The following is a 16,798-nucleotide window of genomic DNA, read 5'->3' on the forward strand; positions in this document are numbered from 1 at the left end:
GATAAAGAATCACGACTGGGCATAAAGATAGAACAGCCTAAAGTTGTCTCATACCGAGGCAGCAATGCCACTCTGCCCTGTAAGTTCTATTACAAGCCTGTGCCTGTGCGTGCAGTTCAAACTCCTCTTAAAGTCAGGATCAAGTGGACCAAACTCACCTCTGATTACCTCAAGGAAATTGATGTATTTGTTTCATTGGGAAATAACTGGAAAAGTTTTGGAAACTACCAGGGAAGAGTTTTTCTAGAAAATGAGAATGATGCCTCCATAACAATAACAGATTTAACATTGGAGGACTACGGGAACTACAAATGTGAAATAATTGAAGGATTGGACGATGTCAGTGGGACTATTCTGCTGGATCTGCAAGGTATACATATATGTTTCAGTTTATGTGCAAAATAAGTAGTCATCTAATAACCATGGTAGAGAATATTTCTTGAAAAACGTTGTGGTCATGTTGTGTTCATTCAGGTGAATCATCTTATTTCAAAGCACTGCAGCACCCAATATTAAGCTACTGTTACTGCAATAGCCATTCCTCTCGCATTTTTGGATGAAATTGTCAATTTTGTTGAGAGGTCTGCTGATATTAGGCTCATTCTTTGGTCTCACCAATAGTGTAATCTCAGTATGCCCATACAGCCAGCAGGCAAACGAGGCTCCATCAGCTGGGCTGGTCTTGAACCCAGATGTTGATCCCACCACCCACTGGCTCCCATTGATTTCAATATTTGTATAGCTCCTTTATACCATACTCATCCAAATGTTGCCTTGAGATCAAGGGCAGTCAGAATGACCTAACATCTAGAGTCTCCTCTTTAGTTTGTTACAAAGTTGATTACAATGCAGAATAAAACCATTCAGCCACCATGTCTGCATTGGCTCTCTAAATATGTTAACCTGGTGCCAATCTCTTTTCTTTTCTGTCTAACCCCACACTTTGTTTCCAATGAGATAATCATCTAGCCCCCTCTTGAATGCATCAATTGAACCTGCCATCCAGGTACTGTATTCCAGCTCCAAACTACTCAGTCTGTGAACATGTTTCTCATTTTCTTCTTTTGTACAACATTGTAAAACTGTGCCCATTGGTGCTCGACCCTTTAACAAGTGAGAACAGTTTCTCCATATCCACTCTGTCCAGATCCCTCATGCCTTTGGAAACTTCTGTCAAATCTTCGCTTCACCTTCTTCTCTCCAAGGGAAACAGCCCCAACTCCTGTAGTCTTTCCCAGTAAGTGTGTGCCTCAACCCTGCAGCCATTCTTGGAAACCTCTTTTGCATTCTCTCCAATGCATTCACACCCTTCCTATAGTGTGACATCCAGAACTGCCTGCAAAACTCCAACTCAGGTCTAAATTGTTTATGTTGTATATATTTGACCAAGGTTTTAATGAGCCCTGAAGCTAAGTAGCCCTGATGCAACCCAAAATGAGCATCAGTGATCAGATACTTTTGTCAGACATTTTAATTGCTCTGATCCACTTACCTTTCACTTCTATGTTGTTAATTTATGCCTCCAGTCCATCAAATATTTTAGTTGTCATTTAGTAATCTGGTTTTATTTTTATTTGAATTATGTACTTTTTTCATTCTTTTCGTTTTCTTACCACATGGCACAATTATGGCACAATTAATTCGTAAAATTTAGGGCTCGGTTGGATATTTCGAGAAACTACCATTTGATTTCCCATGTTATATGAGGGGCTTTCTAAGCATTCCATCTTTTTTTTTTAAATGTGACATTTGACATAATTGTCATGGTGATCTGATTTTCACTACGGAGAGGAATTCTATCACAATTTTATTGCTCCACCTTACAATGAAAACTAGCAAATTATGGCCATCCCATTGATTTTATGATGTACTATTAATAAATATGCTGCAACTTATTTTTTTAAATCTATTATATTCAAGGAAAGAAAGTTACAAAATAAATTCCACATTCTGATTAAAGAAGGAATGACTACAGACATGTGCTCACATAAATTTACAAGTAGCTATTTTACATAAAATAATTGAGCAGTGTATAACCTGGTGAAATTAAGCTCTAAAAGACACAGTAGAGACCTATCAGAGAATTTATCCTTAAGCCATAGTTTTTCATTTCTGCCTCAAAATAGGAATAGAATTTATATTAGAAAAAATTTATTGCAATACCACAACTGTAATTAAAAAGGAAATACTGAGGAAAAGGAACCCAGCAAATTAGTCAGTATGTATGGAGAAGTTAATGTTTCAGATCTGTAATCTTTCAGCAAAACTAAGAAATGTTAGTGGTGTAATAGATTTTGGACATGGGAGTGGTTAGGATAAGGGACGGATGACAAGAAAGATTGAAGTACATATGGCTTAGTACTCCAGGACTACAGGGATTAATGATGGAGCTGAAAATGTTTTGCTGGAAAAGCGCAGCAGGTCGGGCAGCATCCAAGGAGCAAGAGAATCGACATTTCGGGCATAAGCTCTTCTTCAGGAATGAGGAAAGTGTGTCCAGCAGGCTACGATAAAAGGTAGGGAGGAGGGACTTGAGGGAGGGGCGTTGGAAATGCGATAGGTGGAAGGAGGTCAAGGTGAGGGTGATAGGCCGGAGTGGGGGTGGGGGCGGAGAGGTCATGAAGAAGATTGCAGGTTAGGAAGGCGGTGCTGAGTTTGAGGGATTTGACTGAGACAAGGTGGAGGGAGGAGAAATGAGGAAACTGGAGAAATCTGAGTTCATCCCTTGTGGTTGGAGGGTTCCTAAGCGGAAGATGAGGCGCTCTTCCTCCAACCGTCGTGTTGCTATGGTCTGGCGAATAATGGAGGCAAGAAAAGAAAACAAACAAATAAAGGAAGTATCTCAAACAGGTGTGCTGCTCACTGAAAGAAAATAAATGAAATGAGCAAAGAATAGGAAACAAAAATGATGGACAGATTGACAATCTGAAATTGGTTAATTGAAAGCTGAGTCCAAAAGGCTACAAGGTACCTGATTGCAAAATGAAGTGTTTTTCCTGAAGGTAACATTGAGTTTCACTGGCATAGTGTGATAGGCCAAGAGCAGAAATGCCTGCATGAGGACAAGGTGGAGAAGCAAGATGACAGGCCATAGGAAGCTTGGATCGTGCCTGCAGATGGAACTGAGGTGTCCTGCAAAGTTGTCATTTGTTTGGTCTCCCCAGTATAGAGGGGACCACAGAGTGAGCAGCAAATACAGTAGACCAGATTGGAAGAAGTAGAGGTAAATTGCTGCTTCATCTAGAAGGGTATTTGGATCTTTGCATGGCAAAGTGGGAAAGTGAGAAGGGGCAATGTTTAAGTTCCTGTGTTTCCATGGAAAGGTACCATGGGAAGGAGATGGAGTGTTGAGGTATCTGGGATATGGACCTCAGAGGACACATTCCCTTTGGATTATCGAAAGGGAAGGATAAGGGAAGATGTGTTTGGTTGTGGTATCATGCTGGGCATGATAGAAATAGTTGAAAATGATCCATTCAGTGCAAATGCTGCTGGGGTGGAAGGAAAGAACAAGAGGAACCCAAGCAAGGGAAACATTTGTGAAGAAGGGGAAAGGGAGGGTTAGGAGTGCATGGTTAGGAGTCCTGACAACTATTTGCCTGTTCTACTGAGGGAAACTTTGTATATGACCTGGAGGAATGATATTTGAAACAACATTAAATCCTTTTTTTGGCTATTTATCGACACATTTTTTTCCTCAGGCAAGGTTCAGCTTAGGATTTATAAAGAATACACTACTGCACCAGTGAGGCAGTTCCTTATCTATCAAGACTCAAGAGGCGATCCAGAAATAGGAGGATGTTTTAGATTAGATTCCCTATAGTATGGAAACAGGCCCTTCGGCCCAACAAGTCCACATTGACCCTCCAAAGAGTAACCCACTCGGACCCATTCCCCTACCCTATGTTTACCCCTGACTAATGCACCTAACATTGTGGGAGATTTCCCATGGCCAATTCATCTAACCTGCACATCTTTGGACTGTGGGAGGAAACTGGAGCACCCAGAGGAAACTCACGCAGACATGGGGGAATGTGCAAGCTTCGCACAGACACTTGCCCAAGGCGGGAATCAAACATGGGTCCGGGGTGCTGTGAGGCTGCAGTGCTAACCACTGAGCCACCGTGCCACTCAAAGATGAAGCAGATGAATGTATGGCTTGAAACATGATGAAAGAGTGGAAATATGTTGTTTGGGTGATTCCTATCTCAAGGAAGGGCAAAATTGGGTGTTAAATAATAAGTTGTTGAGGTACGTAGAAAAGTAAAGAAAGGAGAATGGGTAGCAGTATTGGTTAAGGAGCGCATTGCAGTGCTTGAGAAAGAGGATGGCATCTATGTGTTGTCCAAATTTCTGAGCCATGTGGAAGAGTGTGCTGCAGCAAGGTGAGAAGTTTGCTGCGCAATTCCTGGGAAACAGTGTTGCTTCACATAGACTCTCCATATTGCTCATGGGCAGATACTCGGTCCCACACATGCACAGAAGATGGGGAGTCTGCTTGTTATGCAGACTGCTTGCGCACACAGAGGATCAAATGTTCGATCTGAGAATGCACAATGATCAAAGCTTGTACCCCCAAGATGAGAAGAAACTGCAAATGCGCAATAAAGAAGCATGTGATTGTTGGACAACTATGGAACTGGTCTGCTTCCATATTAGCAAGGCCTTTAAGGTGAATATTTTTGGATTTTCTTTTTTAGTTCAGCCACTAATCTAAGTCTTAAATAGATTTAAGAAGAAATGACAAAGTTTCTTTGTCAAAATATGCAATTCCTTTGTCAATTCAGTCGATGAAATATCTGAACTCAAAGAAAATAAAGTTCTGTTGAGAGGCATAGTGAGAACTATGTGGCCTTTTGGATTTTCATAACAGAAGATGATGCTTGCCCCTTTCCTGAATATCTCATCTGCAGACAGAAATTGGCTAACATTGTACTGGTACCAAGTAAGTAAAGACACCAGTTACAAATTTTCATGAGGTCCTGAGAGACCTGACAAAGATTTCAAAAATGAAGAACTGCCTTATAAAGTGATACTATCTGATGATTACTTGTGGGTTAAGTTTGTATAACACACAGACTCTTCCAGCCAGCTGAATGAGCTGAATACTAAAATGCAGGGGAAGAGTGAGATGATCCTGAGCATCACAAATAAACTTCAAGGATTCAGATCTAAACTGGGCCTTTGGCAAGAGACAGTGTCAGAGAATTCACTCGGGATGTTTCCACTAGCATTGCCACTGGCACACACAGCTGTCAAGGTGCACAGTCTCATACTCAAACATATCAATGCAATGCAAGAGAAATTTGAATTCTACTTCCCCTCAACAAATGTGGAAGACTATGACTGGATACATGATGTGTTTAGTTCACTGGTTTCTGATTCCTCACAAAAGCTAACATTAAAAGAGAAGGAGGAATACGTAGAGCTACAGATGAACTGCACAATGGCGAGGCATCTTTACCTGTGTTTGGCTGACAGTGGTACATGAATAACTAACAATCTCTGCATATGCTATTGCTGTGTTCTTGTAGTTTGTGACAACATACCTCTACAAGCTACTATTTTCAACACCACCATAAATGAAAAGTAACAGATGGGAGTGTTTATCAATGAAGCAAGTTTGCAGGTCAATTACTCCCCAGATTAAAAAGTCCTTTGCACACTGACAGGTCCAAGTTTCCCACTAGGGGAAAGTGAGGACTGCAGATGCTGGAGATCAGAGTCAAGAGTGTGGCTCTGGAAAAGCACAGCTGGTCAGGCAGCAGCTGAGGAGAATCGATATTTTGGGCATAAGCCCTTCATCAGGTTTCCCACTAATCCAATAAATTGCAATTTATTCTACATTTTGCCACGACCCATTCTTTATGAACATGTAGAAATATTAAAATAGAGCAGTTTTTGCGAATGTGTCCGTGCATGCAGTTGAAGGCAATTTTTTTTTCTGGTAGATTTGAAATATGAATGCTTTTGATCCTTCTTTCATTCATTACATGCACTGTGTTGGAAAACTCTCCAGTAAAGCCATAACAACAATAAATGAGACATATCTGAGGAATGAGTTTACCCTAAAAAATGGGTGTGTGGACAATGCCTTCTTCCTTGACTCCACCATTGATCTCGAGGTTTGCCATCACATTTTCAGCAATGAGGATCATTGCCAATTGTGTCATGGAGGAGCCAGAGGTTATTGTTGAAATTTGCAGTAAAGCGAACACTTGGCATAGTCTTCCATAACACTTCCAAATGATTGCAACTGTTGGTAAGTGGAATAAAGAAAAGTTTATTGTGGAGTTCCCAGGGGTTGTTATTGGGGCCCTTGCTTTTCCTGACATATATTAATGATCTGGATGTTGAGAAACAGGGAACAATTTCAGATGACACGAGGCTTGAAAGAATTAGAAACTATGAGGAAAACAGTATGGAACACCAGAGGGATGTTGACAAGTTGGTGAAGTGGGCAAAAAGGTGGTAGATGAAGTTCAGTGCAAAGAATTGAGAGGCGATTCAGTTTGATAGGAAGAACACAGAAATGCAACATAAAGTAGGGGGTACAGTTCTAAAAGTGGTACAGGAACAAAGGGACTTCTGTGTATACAGTATATGCAAAGATTATTGAAAGTGGCAAGGCAGGTGGAGAGAGCAGTTAAGGGACATAGTGTCCTCAGCTTTATTAATAAGGGCATTCAGTGCCAGATCAGTCTTTATTAGTCTCAGCCCATTGGCCCATCTGGTCAAGATCCTGTTGTAATCTGAGGTAACCCTCTTCGCTGTCCACTACATCTCCAATTTCGGTGTCATCTGCAAACTTACTAACTGTACCTCTTATGCTCGCATCCAAATCATTTATGTAAATGACAAAAAGTAGAGGATCCTGCACCAAATCCTTGTGGCACTCCACTGGTCACAGGCCTCCAGTCTGAAAAACAACCCTCCACCACTACCTTCTGTCTTCTATCTTTGAGCCAGTTCTGTATCCAAATGTCTAGTTCTCCCTGTATTCCATGAGATCTAACCTTGCTAATCAGTCTCCCATGGGCAACCTTGTTGAAAGCCTTACTGAAGTCCATATAGATCACATCTACTGCTCTGACCTCATCAATCCTCTTTGTTACTTCCTCAAAAAACTCAATCAAATTTGTGAGACATGATTTTCCACGCACAAATCCATGTTGACTATCCCTAATCAGTCCTTGCCTTTCCAAATACATGTACATCCTGTCCCTCAGGATTGTCTCCAACAACTTGCCCATCACTGACGTCAGGCTCGCTGGACTATAGTTCCTTGGTTTGTCCTCACCACCCTTCTTAAACAGTGGCACCAGATTAGCCACTCTCCAGTCTTCCGGCACCTCACCTGTGACTATCGATGATACAAATATCTCAGCAAGAGGCCCAGCAATCAGTCTACTCTCAATAATCAGGAAAGTGATGGAAGGGATTATCAGCAAAGCTGTTAATCAGCACCTGATCAGCAATAACCTGCTCACTGACACTCAATCTGAATTTTGTCAGGGCCATTCAGCTGCTGACCTCATTGCATCCTTGGTACAAACATGCACAAAAGAGGTCCATTCCCTTCACATCAAGGCTGCATTTGACATAGTATGGCATCAATGAGGAGAAAGTGAGGACTGCAGATGCTGGAGATCAGAGCTGAAAATGTGTTGCTGGAAAAGCGCAGCAGGTCAGGCAGCATCCAAGGAACAGGAGAATCGACGTTTCGGGCATAAGCCCTTCTTCAGGAAAGGAAGAAGGGCTTATGCCCGAAACGTCGATTCTCCTGTTCCTTGGATGCTGCCTGACCTGCTGCGCTTTTCCAGCAACACATTTTCAGCGCTGGCATCAAGGAGACCTAGTAAAACTGGAGTCATGGGGATCAAAGGGAATCTAACTGGATTGAGTCATACCTAGTTCAAAAGAAGATTGTTCTGGTGGTCAGTTGTCTCAGGTCAGGATATCTCTGTAAGAGATGGTCTGATGAAAGGCTTATGCCCGAAATGTCGACTCTCCTGCTCCTCAGATGCTGCTTGACCTGCTGTGCTTTTCCAGTGCCACACTTTTCAACTCTGACACTTGGTAGCAGTAGTGTGCACAATCTACAAGGTTGTGCAATCTACAAGGTTTTGCAGAAATTTACCAAGGTTCCTTAGAGTGTGCCTTCCAAACCCATCACTGCAACCACCTAGAAGGGTAAGGGCAGCAGATTTATGGGAACACCACCACCTGTAAGTTCTCTCCAAGCCACTCACCAGCCTGACTTGGAAATATCTTGCTGTTCCTTCACTGTCACTGAGTCAAGATCTTGGAATTCCCTTCCTATGAATGCTGGGGATGTACCCACTCCAAACGAATTGCAACTGTTCAAATCTATGGATAACTAGTACCGACTCTAAGACAACTCATAAATGAATTTTTTAAAAATTGCACCAGACAGATTTGAGATTTCAAAATTTTTATCTCAGTAGAATATGGCAGAACAATGAGATCAATGACAGGAGAACAGTGGCAACATAGCAGAACACTCAGAAGCCGCAGAAGAATAACACGACTTGAGACAATCTGGGGCAGGGCAAGGAGAAATTCTAGGTCAGGAATTCAGGGCAGGCAGGAAATAGCACATCAAGAAATTGGGAAAGGAGCAACAGAAGGTTAAGGAATTAGAATGGGAACATAAAGTCAGATGGAGACCATTTGACCCTTTTTGCCTGTTCCATCATTAAATATGGTCACGCCAGATCTTTACATCAAATCCTCTATACCCATTAAGAAGAGAATTAACAAAACATTAAGTATCTAGGGTAAGTGAGGAAGAGCACAGCTGGAAATCAGCAGGTAGAAAGGAAACATTACATTATCACATTATAAGTTGATCTTCATGTCTCTGTGTGGAACTAGATTTTAAACTGGATATTGAAATCCAACTTTTGAACAAGAACTGTCGAATTCATTCATTGGCAAATTCCTAAATGTGACATAACTGGCTCAGATTTGTGTAAACAAGAAATCGTGACTTTTAGCATAATGTTGCAATCTTGTATTTCTAGCTTCCCTATGCTGTCAGAATTAACTGAGAGCTATTTGTTACATTTAAATTGATGTATAACTTGTACTACATATTCTGGCAGAAAGTGAGGACTGCAGATGCTGGAGATCAGAGCTGAAAATGTGTTGCTGGAAAAGCGCAGCAGGTCAGGCAGCATCCAAGGAACAGGAGAATCGACGTTTCGGGCATAAGTCCTTCTTCAGGAAGAAGGGCTTATGCCCGAAACGTCGATTCTCCTGTTCCTTGGATGCTGTCTGACCTGCTGCGCTTTTCCAGCAACACATTTTCAGCTACATATTCTGGCACTGTCCTATTTCTCTCAAGTGTAAACTGTCAAGAATATGCAAAAACTTCATAAGTTGGATGAAGAAAATTCTAGCTCTGATGAAATGTCATGGCAACCTAAAGCATTAACTCTCTTTCAACCCACAGACACCGCCTGACCTGCTGAGTATTTGCAGCATCGTTTCTTTGGTTTCAATTAAAGAGCAATTCAGATTTCAAATGCGTTCATTAGTTAAAATAGACGTGAATTGGTAGCACAACTTAATTATGTGCAGACTCACAGCCTCAGAACGGTCAGACATGTATCTGAACAAAATTCAAAATATTAACTGCCCCATTGCAAAGATTTATCTCCTGGGACCTAGGGTATTAGTGGCATTGGTCTGGAAAAACCTGAAATTGTTGCAATTTCAGACAGGAATGATGAATATTTCAGAAGATTTAATGAGGTGTTGGGCTAGTGGTGGATGGGAAAGAAATATGCACAAAGCAGAGAGAGTCCACAATTCAGTTAAATATAAATAATTTAACTTTGCTTTCCATTTTGAAAGCTGACAGATTTCATATATTCAATTTGACTTAATTCATGTGGAAAGGTTGCAGGCATGCATATGTATGCACGAATAAATTTACAGTAATAAGTCCAGCCAACAAAAACACTCACAGACCTCTTACTGGTTATTCATAAAGTTTGCAACAGTATTTTGACAATCTCTCATAGAAATTAACATCTATACAGTGAATTTTGCAAGAGAAATGTCTGGATTACATGTGCATCAATGTCAAATTATGGCAATGTGGAGAAAAACTGAAGAAAAATATCAACCACATCCAAGAGATATTATTAATGACTTATTAAAATTTCACAGAATCAGCGTACTTCTCAGGTCCAGGCAAGTCATTGTGAGGAATGTTCAATGAGCATATATTTGAATAGTGTACCTACACATATGTTTGACAGTCTGTGTAACTATGTATTTGTTGTGCTTTCATTTATCAAATGGATGTATTAATTTCTCTTTTGTTGTCTTCCGCATTTTCTTCCAGGTGTTGTGTTCCCATACTTCCCAAGACTAGGTCGTTACAACCTGAATTTTGTTGAGGCTCAGAAGGCTTGTGAAGATCAGGATGCAATAGTTGCTTCATTTGAGCAACTTTATGATGCATGGAGAGCAGGGATGGATTGGTGTAATGCAGGCTGGCTGAGTGATGGGTCTGTGCAGTATCCCATCACTAAACCCAGGGCACCATGTGGAGGGAGAAATACGGTTCCAGGTATTAGAAGCTATGGATACAGAGACAAGATGAAAGACAAATATGATGTGTTCTGTTTCACATCCTACTACAAAGGTAAGAAACTCAAGTGTTTGGCTCTGTCTTGAGTGATATAGAACTTTGATAAGCTACCAAACTGGAAAAGTAGCATTCAGCAGTGGTCAAGCCATTAAATGATGACTCTGAACAGGTTCAGTATCATTCAAAATCTAAGGAAAGTCAGTCAATCTGCAACAGTCTTGTACTCCTCCTAATGGCTGTTTGGAGTGTAGCAAAGGCAACAGCTAAAGATTGTTTCCTTAGTCCTGGACTGGAGAATGCTGCAAAGTGTGGACATATCAGACTGACTTTGTCCAGTCGATCAGCACTGTGCCATTCTGAGTACTCTTGCTGGAAACAATTTAGACCAGCACTGACAACCCGTCTGGCAGAGGTAGTTAGTTAACTAGGCTCAATTATTGCTCTCTTGGAAGCCACATTGGTAATGTCACTAAGATCTTCCTGATAGCAGATAGCTCAACTGCTGAGACTCAAACCTAGACTAGCTTGAAAGTACCCACTACTTTCTAGTGTCGCACATGTTAAAGATTAACATAGACACCCAGGAGCAGGAGTAGGACATTTAGATTTTCCCATTTTCCAGCTTTTACTCTGTAACCTTCTAAATGGTATGAAGTGCCTATCCAAATGTTTTTTTTTCAATGCAATGAATGTTTCTACCAACATGTCCCTTTGGCCTATGGCATACTGTCCTTGCCAAGACAATGAATAGAACTCCAGGGAGGTCATGTTCAAACTGTTGAAAACACTAGTTAGGCTATAGCTAAAGCAAAGCATATAGTTTTAATCACTGCATTATGGGAAAAAATGTGATCATACTGGAGAAGAGAAAAAGGAGATATGCAAAGATGTTGCCAGGACTGGAGAGTTTTGTTAATGAACAAAGCTGCAGTCTTTTTCTTTGGAGCACAGTGTGGAAGGGGAGCTTTAATTAAAGTGTGCAATGTTATAAAGAACCAACAATAGTTAACCAACTCAGTTAACTGGAGCATATTTCATTCAGACTTGTTGTTTTATCTGTTTTCAAAGATGGGAAACTTCCTTCTATCACTCTCTTACTGTTTATTTCCTCCAGAATTATACACTTGAATCTCTGAGGCACAACCTTGGCCCTGGGCATCGATTGAATTGGCATTGACAGAGGGTAGTGGCAATATCTCTGATTCAGTCACTAGTCGAGTCCTTCAATGATCTATATTAGGAGTATTGCTCTTCACCAGGCTTGTAAATGAGTTGCATTCAGGTTTTGAGAAGTCCTTGACATTTTTCTGATGGAATGTCATTAGGAATTTAGATAAAATAGACTCCAGGGTGATTTATTGATGGAATAGGCCATAATGTAGCAAATGTCCTTCATGTAAATTCAATCCATGGAATAAAATTCCAGAATGTGTGATGAATATATAATACTAAGACCTTTTGGATAAATTCAAAGCAGTAGAAGATATCTCAGTCAAGAGAGGATAAATGGTGCCAAAAGTGACAAGTATTATCAGTTATTCTAGTTGCCTGGAGTTTGATTAATTGCTTTCACAGGTCAATGTGAAAATCCACAAGAGATTTTTTTTTAAACTTGGCCTGCAGCTTTTGTTCTCTGAATTTGGCTCTCCCAGGAGGTTGTGTAACTGGGACTTAATAACATCCTGGGTAGCCCATTTCCAGGGCTTCAATATCATCACAGAGCGTGAGAAGTTTTTATGGTGCATGTAAGTTGCACAATGTCTGAATGTGACCGACTAAATGAACTAGTTTATCTTTCCTTGTCCTTTTTGTTTGCTGTAATACATATTCAATGCAATTAGTTTCCAAATTGACAATGATCACTTTAGCACCAGTCATGTGATTGCTGCACAATCATAGTACTTCGATTATCCTTCAACCTTCAACATGCTCCCCTTCCACATCCTGTATTCATCATGAAATGCAAAAAATTCAGTGAGAAGAAAATTCAGTGGGCGGCACGATGGCACAGTGGTTAGCACTGCTTCCTCACAGCACCAGAGACCCGGGTTCAATTCCCGACTCAGGTGACTGACTGTGTGGAGTTTACACATTCTCCCTGTGTCTGCGTGGGTTTCCTCCGGGTGCTCCGGTTTCCTCCCACAGTCCAAAGATGTGCAGGTCAGGTGAATTGGCCATGCTAAATTGCCCGTAGTGTTAGGTTAAAGGGGTAAATGTAGGGGTATGGGTGGGTTGCACTTCGGCGGGTCGGTGTGGACTTGTTGGGCTGAAGGGCCTGTTTCCACACTGTAAGTAATCTAATCTAAGTAATCTAATCTAAAAAAAAAGTTAATCTGCAATTTGATGTAAAGAGCAAAACATAACTGGCTAGTTGCTGATGGCTGTAATAAAATTAGGGAGGACAGCTGTTGACTCCCTTCTGTAAAATTGGATTATCCTCAGAAACATTCAATTGAATTGTCACTTTTTAACTTCCTCGGATTTTTCTTCTTTCATATATTTGTTTTTACTATGGTAAAATTAGTGAGATCAATTGTATAGATTATGGATGAGTATTTAGTTAAATAAAGACTGAAGTGTAATCTTGAACCCAATACTGGTTTGGATATTATGTTAATTTGAGAGCTGGGAATCCATCTGCCATATTGTCAGGGGCCTATAAATGATTCCCCTCTGTGTGGTATCTGTCAGGGACTTAAGATGATTGCATATTATTATTAGCTCTCCCCATAAAATATTGGGAATCACTCTGGGGAAAGGATGTGTATCATGAACAACAACAAATAAAGGAAAGAAAAGATTGGACAAGCCTTTAGATAAATTTGAGAATCAAACGTTGTGCAAGGTTCAGATATTAATTTAGTTGACAAGTGTCAGAAAATGGGTTGTGAATCCTTTGTGCTGGACTGTTGCATAGTTGCCAGACTTTCATGGATCAAGTCTGCTGGAGGAATTTGGATGGGTAATTCTATCAAGCAGGTACTTCAAATTAAATAATGCTGAAATGAAAACAGAACCTAGTACCATGTTTTACGTGTTAACACTGCTTCAGTAACATTCATACTTCTGATATGAGCATTGTAAATAAAGGTAGTGGTTTGAGAAACCCAGTCTCTGGTATTCTGTTATTGCCACAGCATTGGTAAAGTTGGTCCAGCTCAACATCTGGTCACTGATGACCGTCCAGATGTTATTTGTGAGGTTACCATTGAAGATCAAAGGCAAGTCAGCTAGCTTCCTCTTATTTGAGATAGTCACTACATAACACTTACATGGTGTGAATATCATCTTGTCATTTGTCAGCCCAACACTGGAGATTAGTTGTGTATTCCAATAGCTTGGCATGGGGTCTTTTTTTGAGTGGGTTATTGGAACTGGAGGCTGAAAACTATGGAACCAGCAGTTTCAAAACCAGGAGTTTACAGCAAAACAAAGCAATCTAGCTACAGCTGATGGGCAGTCAGGAAAGTACCAGTACAATGGGGATTCATGAACATCTCCATTATTAATCAAGCCCTGAGAGCCCTCTCTTGACTTATGACAGACAAAAGCCATTGAAGAACCATAGAAAATGGTAGGGTTGAAGATTCTTCTGAGAGCAAGTGTTGCTGACTGGTCTCCAATGACCACAGTCATTGTCCCTCCCAGCTATGATTCCAGCTTTGGAGGAGTTTTTTTATTGACTACAATTTATTAAATTCGCCATAACTCACTGATGCCATACATAGTCAAATATGTCTTAATGTCAAGGGTAGCAGTTTCTCTTTACCTCGCAAATTTTTTTGACTACATCTGAATCAAGGCTGCTTGATGATGCCAGCGATCATTTTACTGGTGACTGGATGGAGACTGATAAGCCAGTGTTTATTTGGAATCGAAGGGTCCTTTTCTTGTGAATGGGAACTCTTCCATATTTTAGAAGAGTGTCCTAGTGGAACAGTTTGGAACTGGCTAGTTTTGATGGACCCACCTTCAACAACGCTGCTGGAATTCTCTCAGAGTTCAAAGCCTTTATTGTGTGTTTGGCAGCTATACAGTGCCATGTGTCATGCTCTATGTTGGCTGAAGATTACTATCTAAAGTGATGAGAACCTCAGGAACAGATTTGGATCATCCAGTTTCGCGAAAGATACTTCCAAACAGTTCAATCTTGTCTTTGCACTCATATACATAGCTGTAACATGGTTAAGAATGCTGATGTTCATGAATCCCCATTGTACTGTTACTTGCCTGATTGCCCATCAGCTGTAGCTGGGTTGCAGTGTTTTGCTGTAAACTCCCGGTTTTGGAACTACTCAGCCCTATCCATATCCTGTGGCTTATTTGCATTACTCATGCCTCATTCCCAGATCTGTCTGATACTGTTAACAGTGAAGGTGGCATCAGATAGCTCAGTACTGACCCATTTATTCTGTTGGGCATTGAGGAAACAGGAGCAAATGCTAATGTTACTAGGTGAATAATGCAGAGGACCAGACTAGTGCTCTGAAGAGGTAAAAACAATGACTGCAGATGCTGGAAACCAGATTCTGGATCAGTGGTGCTGGAAGAGCACAGCAATTCAGGCAGCATCCGAGGACAGGCAGCGGATGCTGCCTGAATTGCTGTGCTCTTCCAGCACCACTGATCCAGAACCTAGTGCTCTGAAGACATGAGTTCAAGTTTCGCCATGGCAGTGAGGGAACTGAAATTCAATTAATAAATAACTATAGAATAAAATAATCACTAGATCACTGTAAAAATCCATCTTGTTCACTAAATTCCTCAAAGGAATAAAATCTGATATATAAGTGACTGAAGGCCCACAGCAATGCACTGGAGTCTTAACTGCCCACTGAAATGACCCTAGCAAGCTACAATTTGTAGTTGGTTTACCACCCATCTACCAAAGGATAATACAAAAAACTAGCCCTGCCAGCAATGCTTACATCCCAAGGGCAAATAAGAAAAACTTCTCTGTCCAGAATGTATTCTGGGCACTTGCTTCTCTCAGAAAATCCTCAAAGTACAGTTTAAAATGGAGTTATGGAGCTGAATTTCACAGTGAGTCCAGGATCTCTCCCCCCACCAACCTCTGCAATAAAAATCAGGGGTTTGCCTGCCTCTACTTGGCATTGTTTGTTATTGGATGATGGAAGTTATTTAAATTTGGCAAAGGTTATTTCCTTTGAGATGTTGGCATAGCAGTTTAATATCATAGTGTTTGCTTTGTTTGGCAGCAAATTAAGTTCGGCAACTAGTGACGAATTGAACTCTGCATTGCCATAATCAACATGAAGCAGAATTAGTACATTGTATATTTCTAATCACTGTTAACACTGGGGACTTGAACAAATCCATTTCATTATTACTGTTTTTTAATTGTTGTTTTCATAATTTTGGCTCGTTAAAATTTTCATTTTATTCTCCCAGGAAATGTATGGCCATTCCAGTCAGTAACATAGCTACAAAACTCAAACAAAAACAGGAATGCCGGAAAAACTCACCAGGTCTGGCAGCATCTGTGGATAGAAGGCAGAATTAATGTTTTGGGTCCAGTGACCCTTCTTCAGAAGTGATGGTAGCTAGGAAAAGGTTGGTATTTGTGCAGAAGATGGGGTGGGAGAGGGTGGAGGAGTAAATGATAGGTGGGGAAAGAGTCCAAAGAGAGAGAAAATGAGTTGGACAGACAAAGGACAAGGTACAGGTCAGCCGAAAATAATGAATAGCTGCTAATGGGGACCATTCATAGCTGACAATGGTTTGTGTGTGATGGCAGCCCATGTGATCACAAGCCCTGGTATGTGGAATTTAAGGTAAGGACATAAGCTCATTACATCAAGTTTTCTGAGGAATTGCTGATGATCACTTTTAGCTGCTTTAAGTCTTGCTAGAAAACATATTTGAACATTTTCAGAATGATCTAATTACTTCCATTATGTCTACAAAATTGTATCAAGGAGTTTCATTTGAATTTATTCTGTGAATATTGCTATGAATAAGTCTAGTGTAGCTTTTAATTACAATGTAGCTGGATTTCAGAATTCAAATTCCCTTATAGATGGAAGAAAATATCAATACCATTTATAAAACATGACAAACAAATGATGATAAACAGATGGCTGCAGTCAGCAATTTGGTGTTATAAATTAATATTTGTTTTTCGGAATGATCTTTAAGTAGTTCGATTGT

General features: G+C 40.6%; 1 protein-coding gene across 7 annotated transcripts in view; it reads left to right on the forward strand.

Moving 5' to 3' along the window:
* The window catches only part of LOC122559186 (hyaluronan and proteoglycan link protein 1-like), a 286,292-nt gene that overhangs the window by 249,247 nt on the left and 20,247 nt on the right, over positions 1-16,798 (forward strand). For all 7 annotated transcript variants that reach the window (XM_087999686.1, XM_043708575.2, XM_043708586.2 and 4 more), the window contains 2 exons: positions 2-370; positions 10,379-10,681. In XM_087999686.1, coding sequence (XP_087855812.1) covers positions 2-370; positions 10,379-10,681 — 672 coding nt within the window. The remainder of the gene's footprint in view (position 1; positions 371-10,378; positions 10,682-16,798) is intronic.

The sequence above is a fragment of the Chiloscyllium plagiosum genome, unplaced genomic scaffold (assembly GCF_037043375.1).
Source record: "Chiloscyllium plagiosum isolate Xiang-an unplaced genomic scaffold, Cpla_swu_hap1 HiC_scaffold_2, whole genome shotgun sequence".
Lineage (NCBI taxonomy): Eukaryota > Metazoa > Chordata > Chondrichthyes > Orectolobiformes > Hemiscylliidae > Chiloscyllium > Chiloscyllium plagiosum.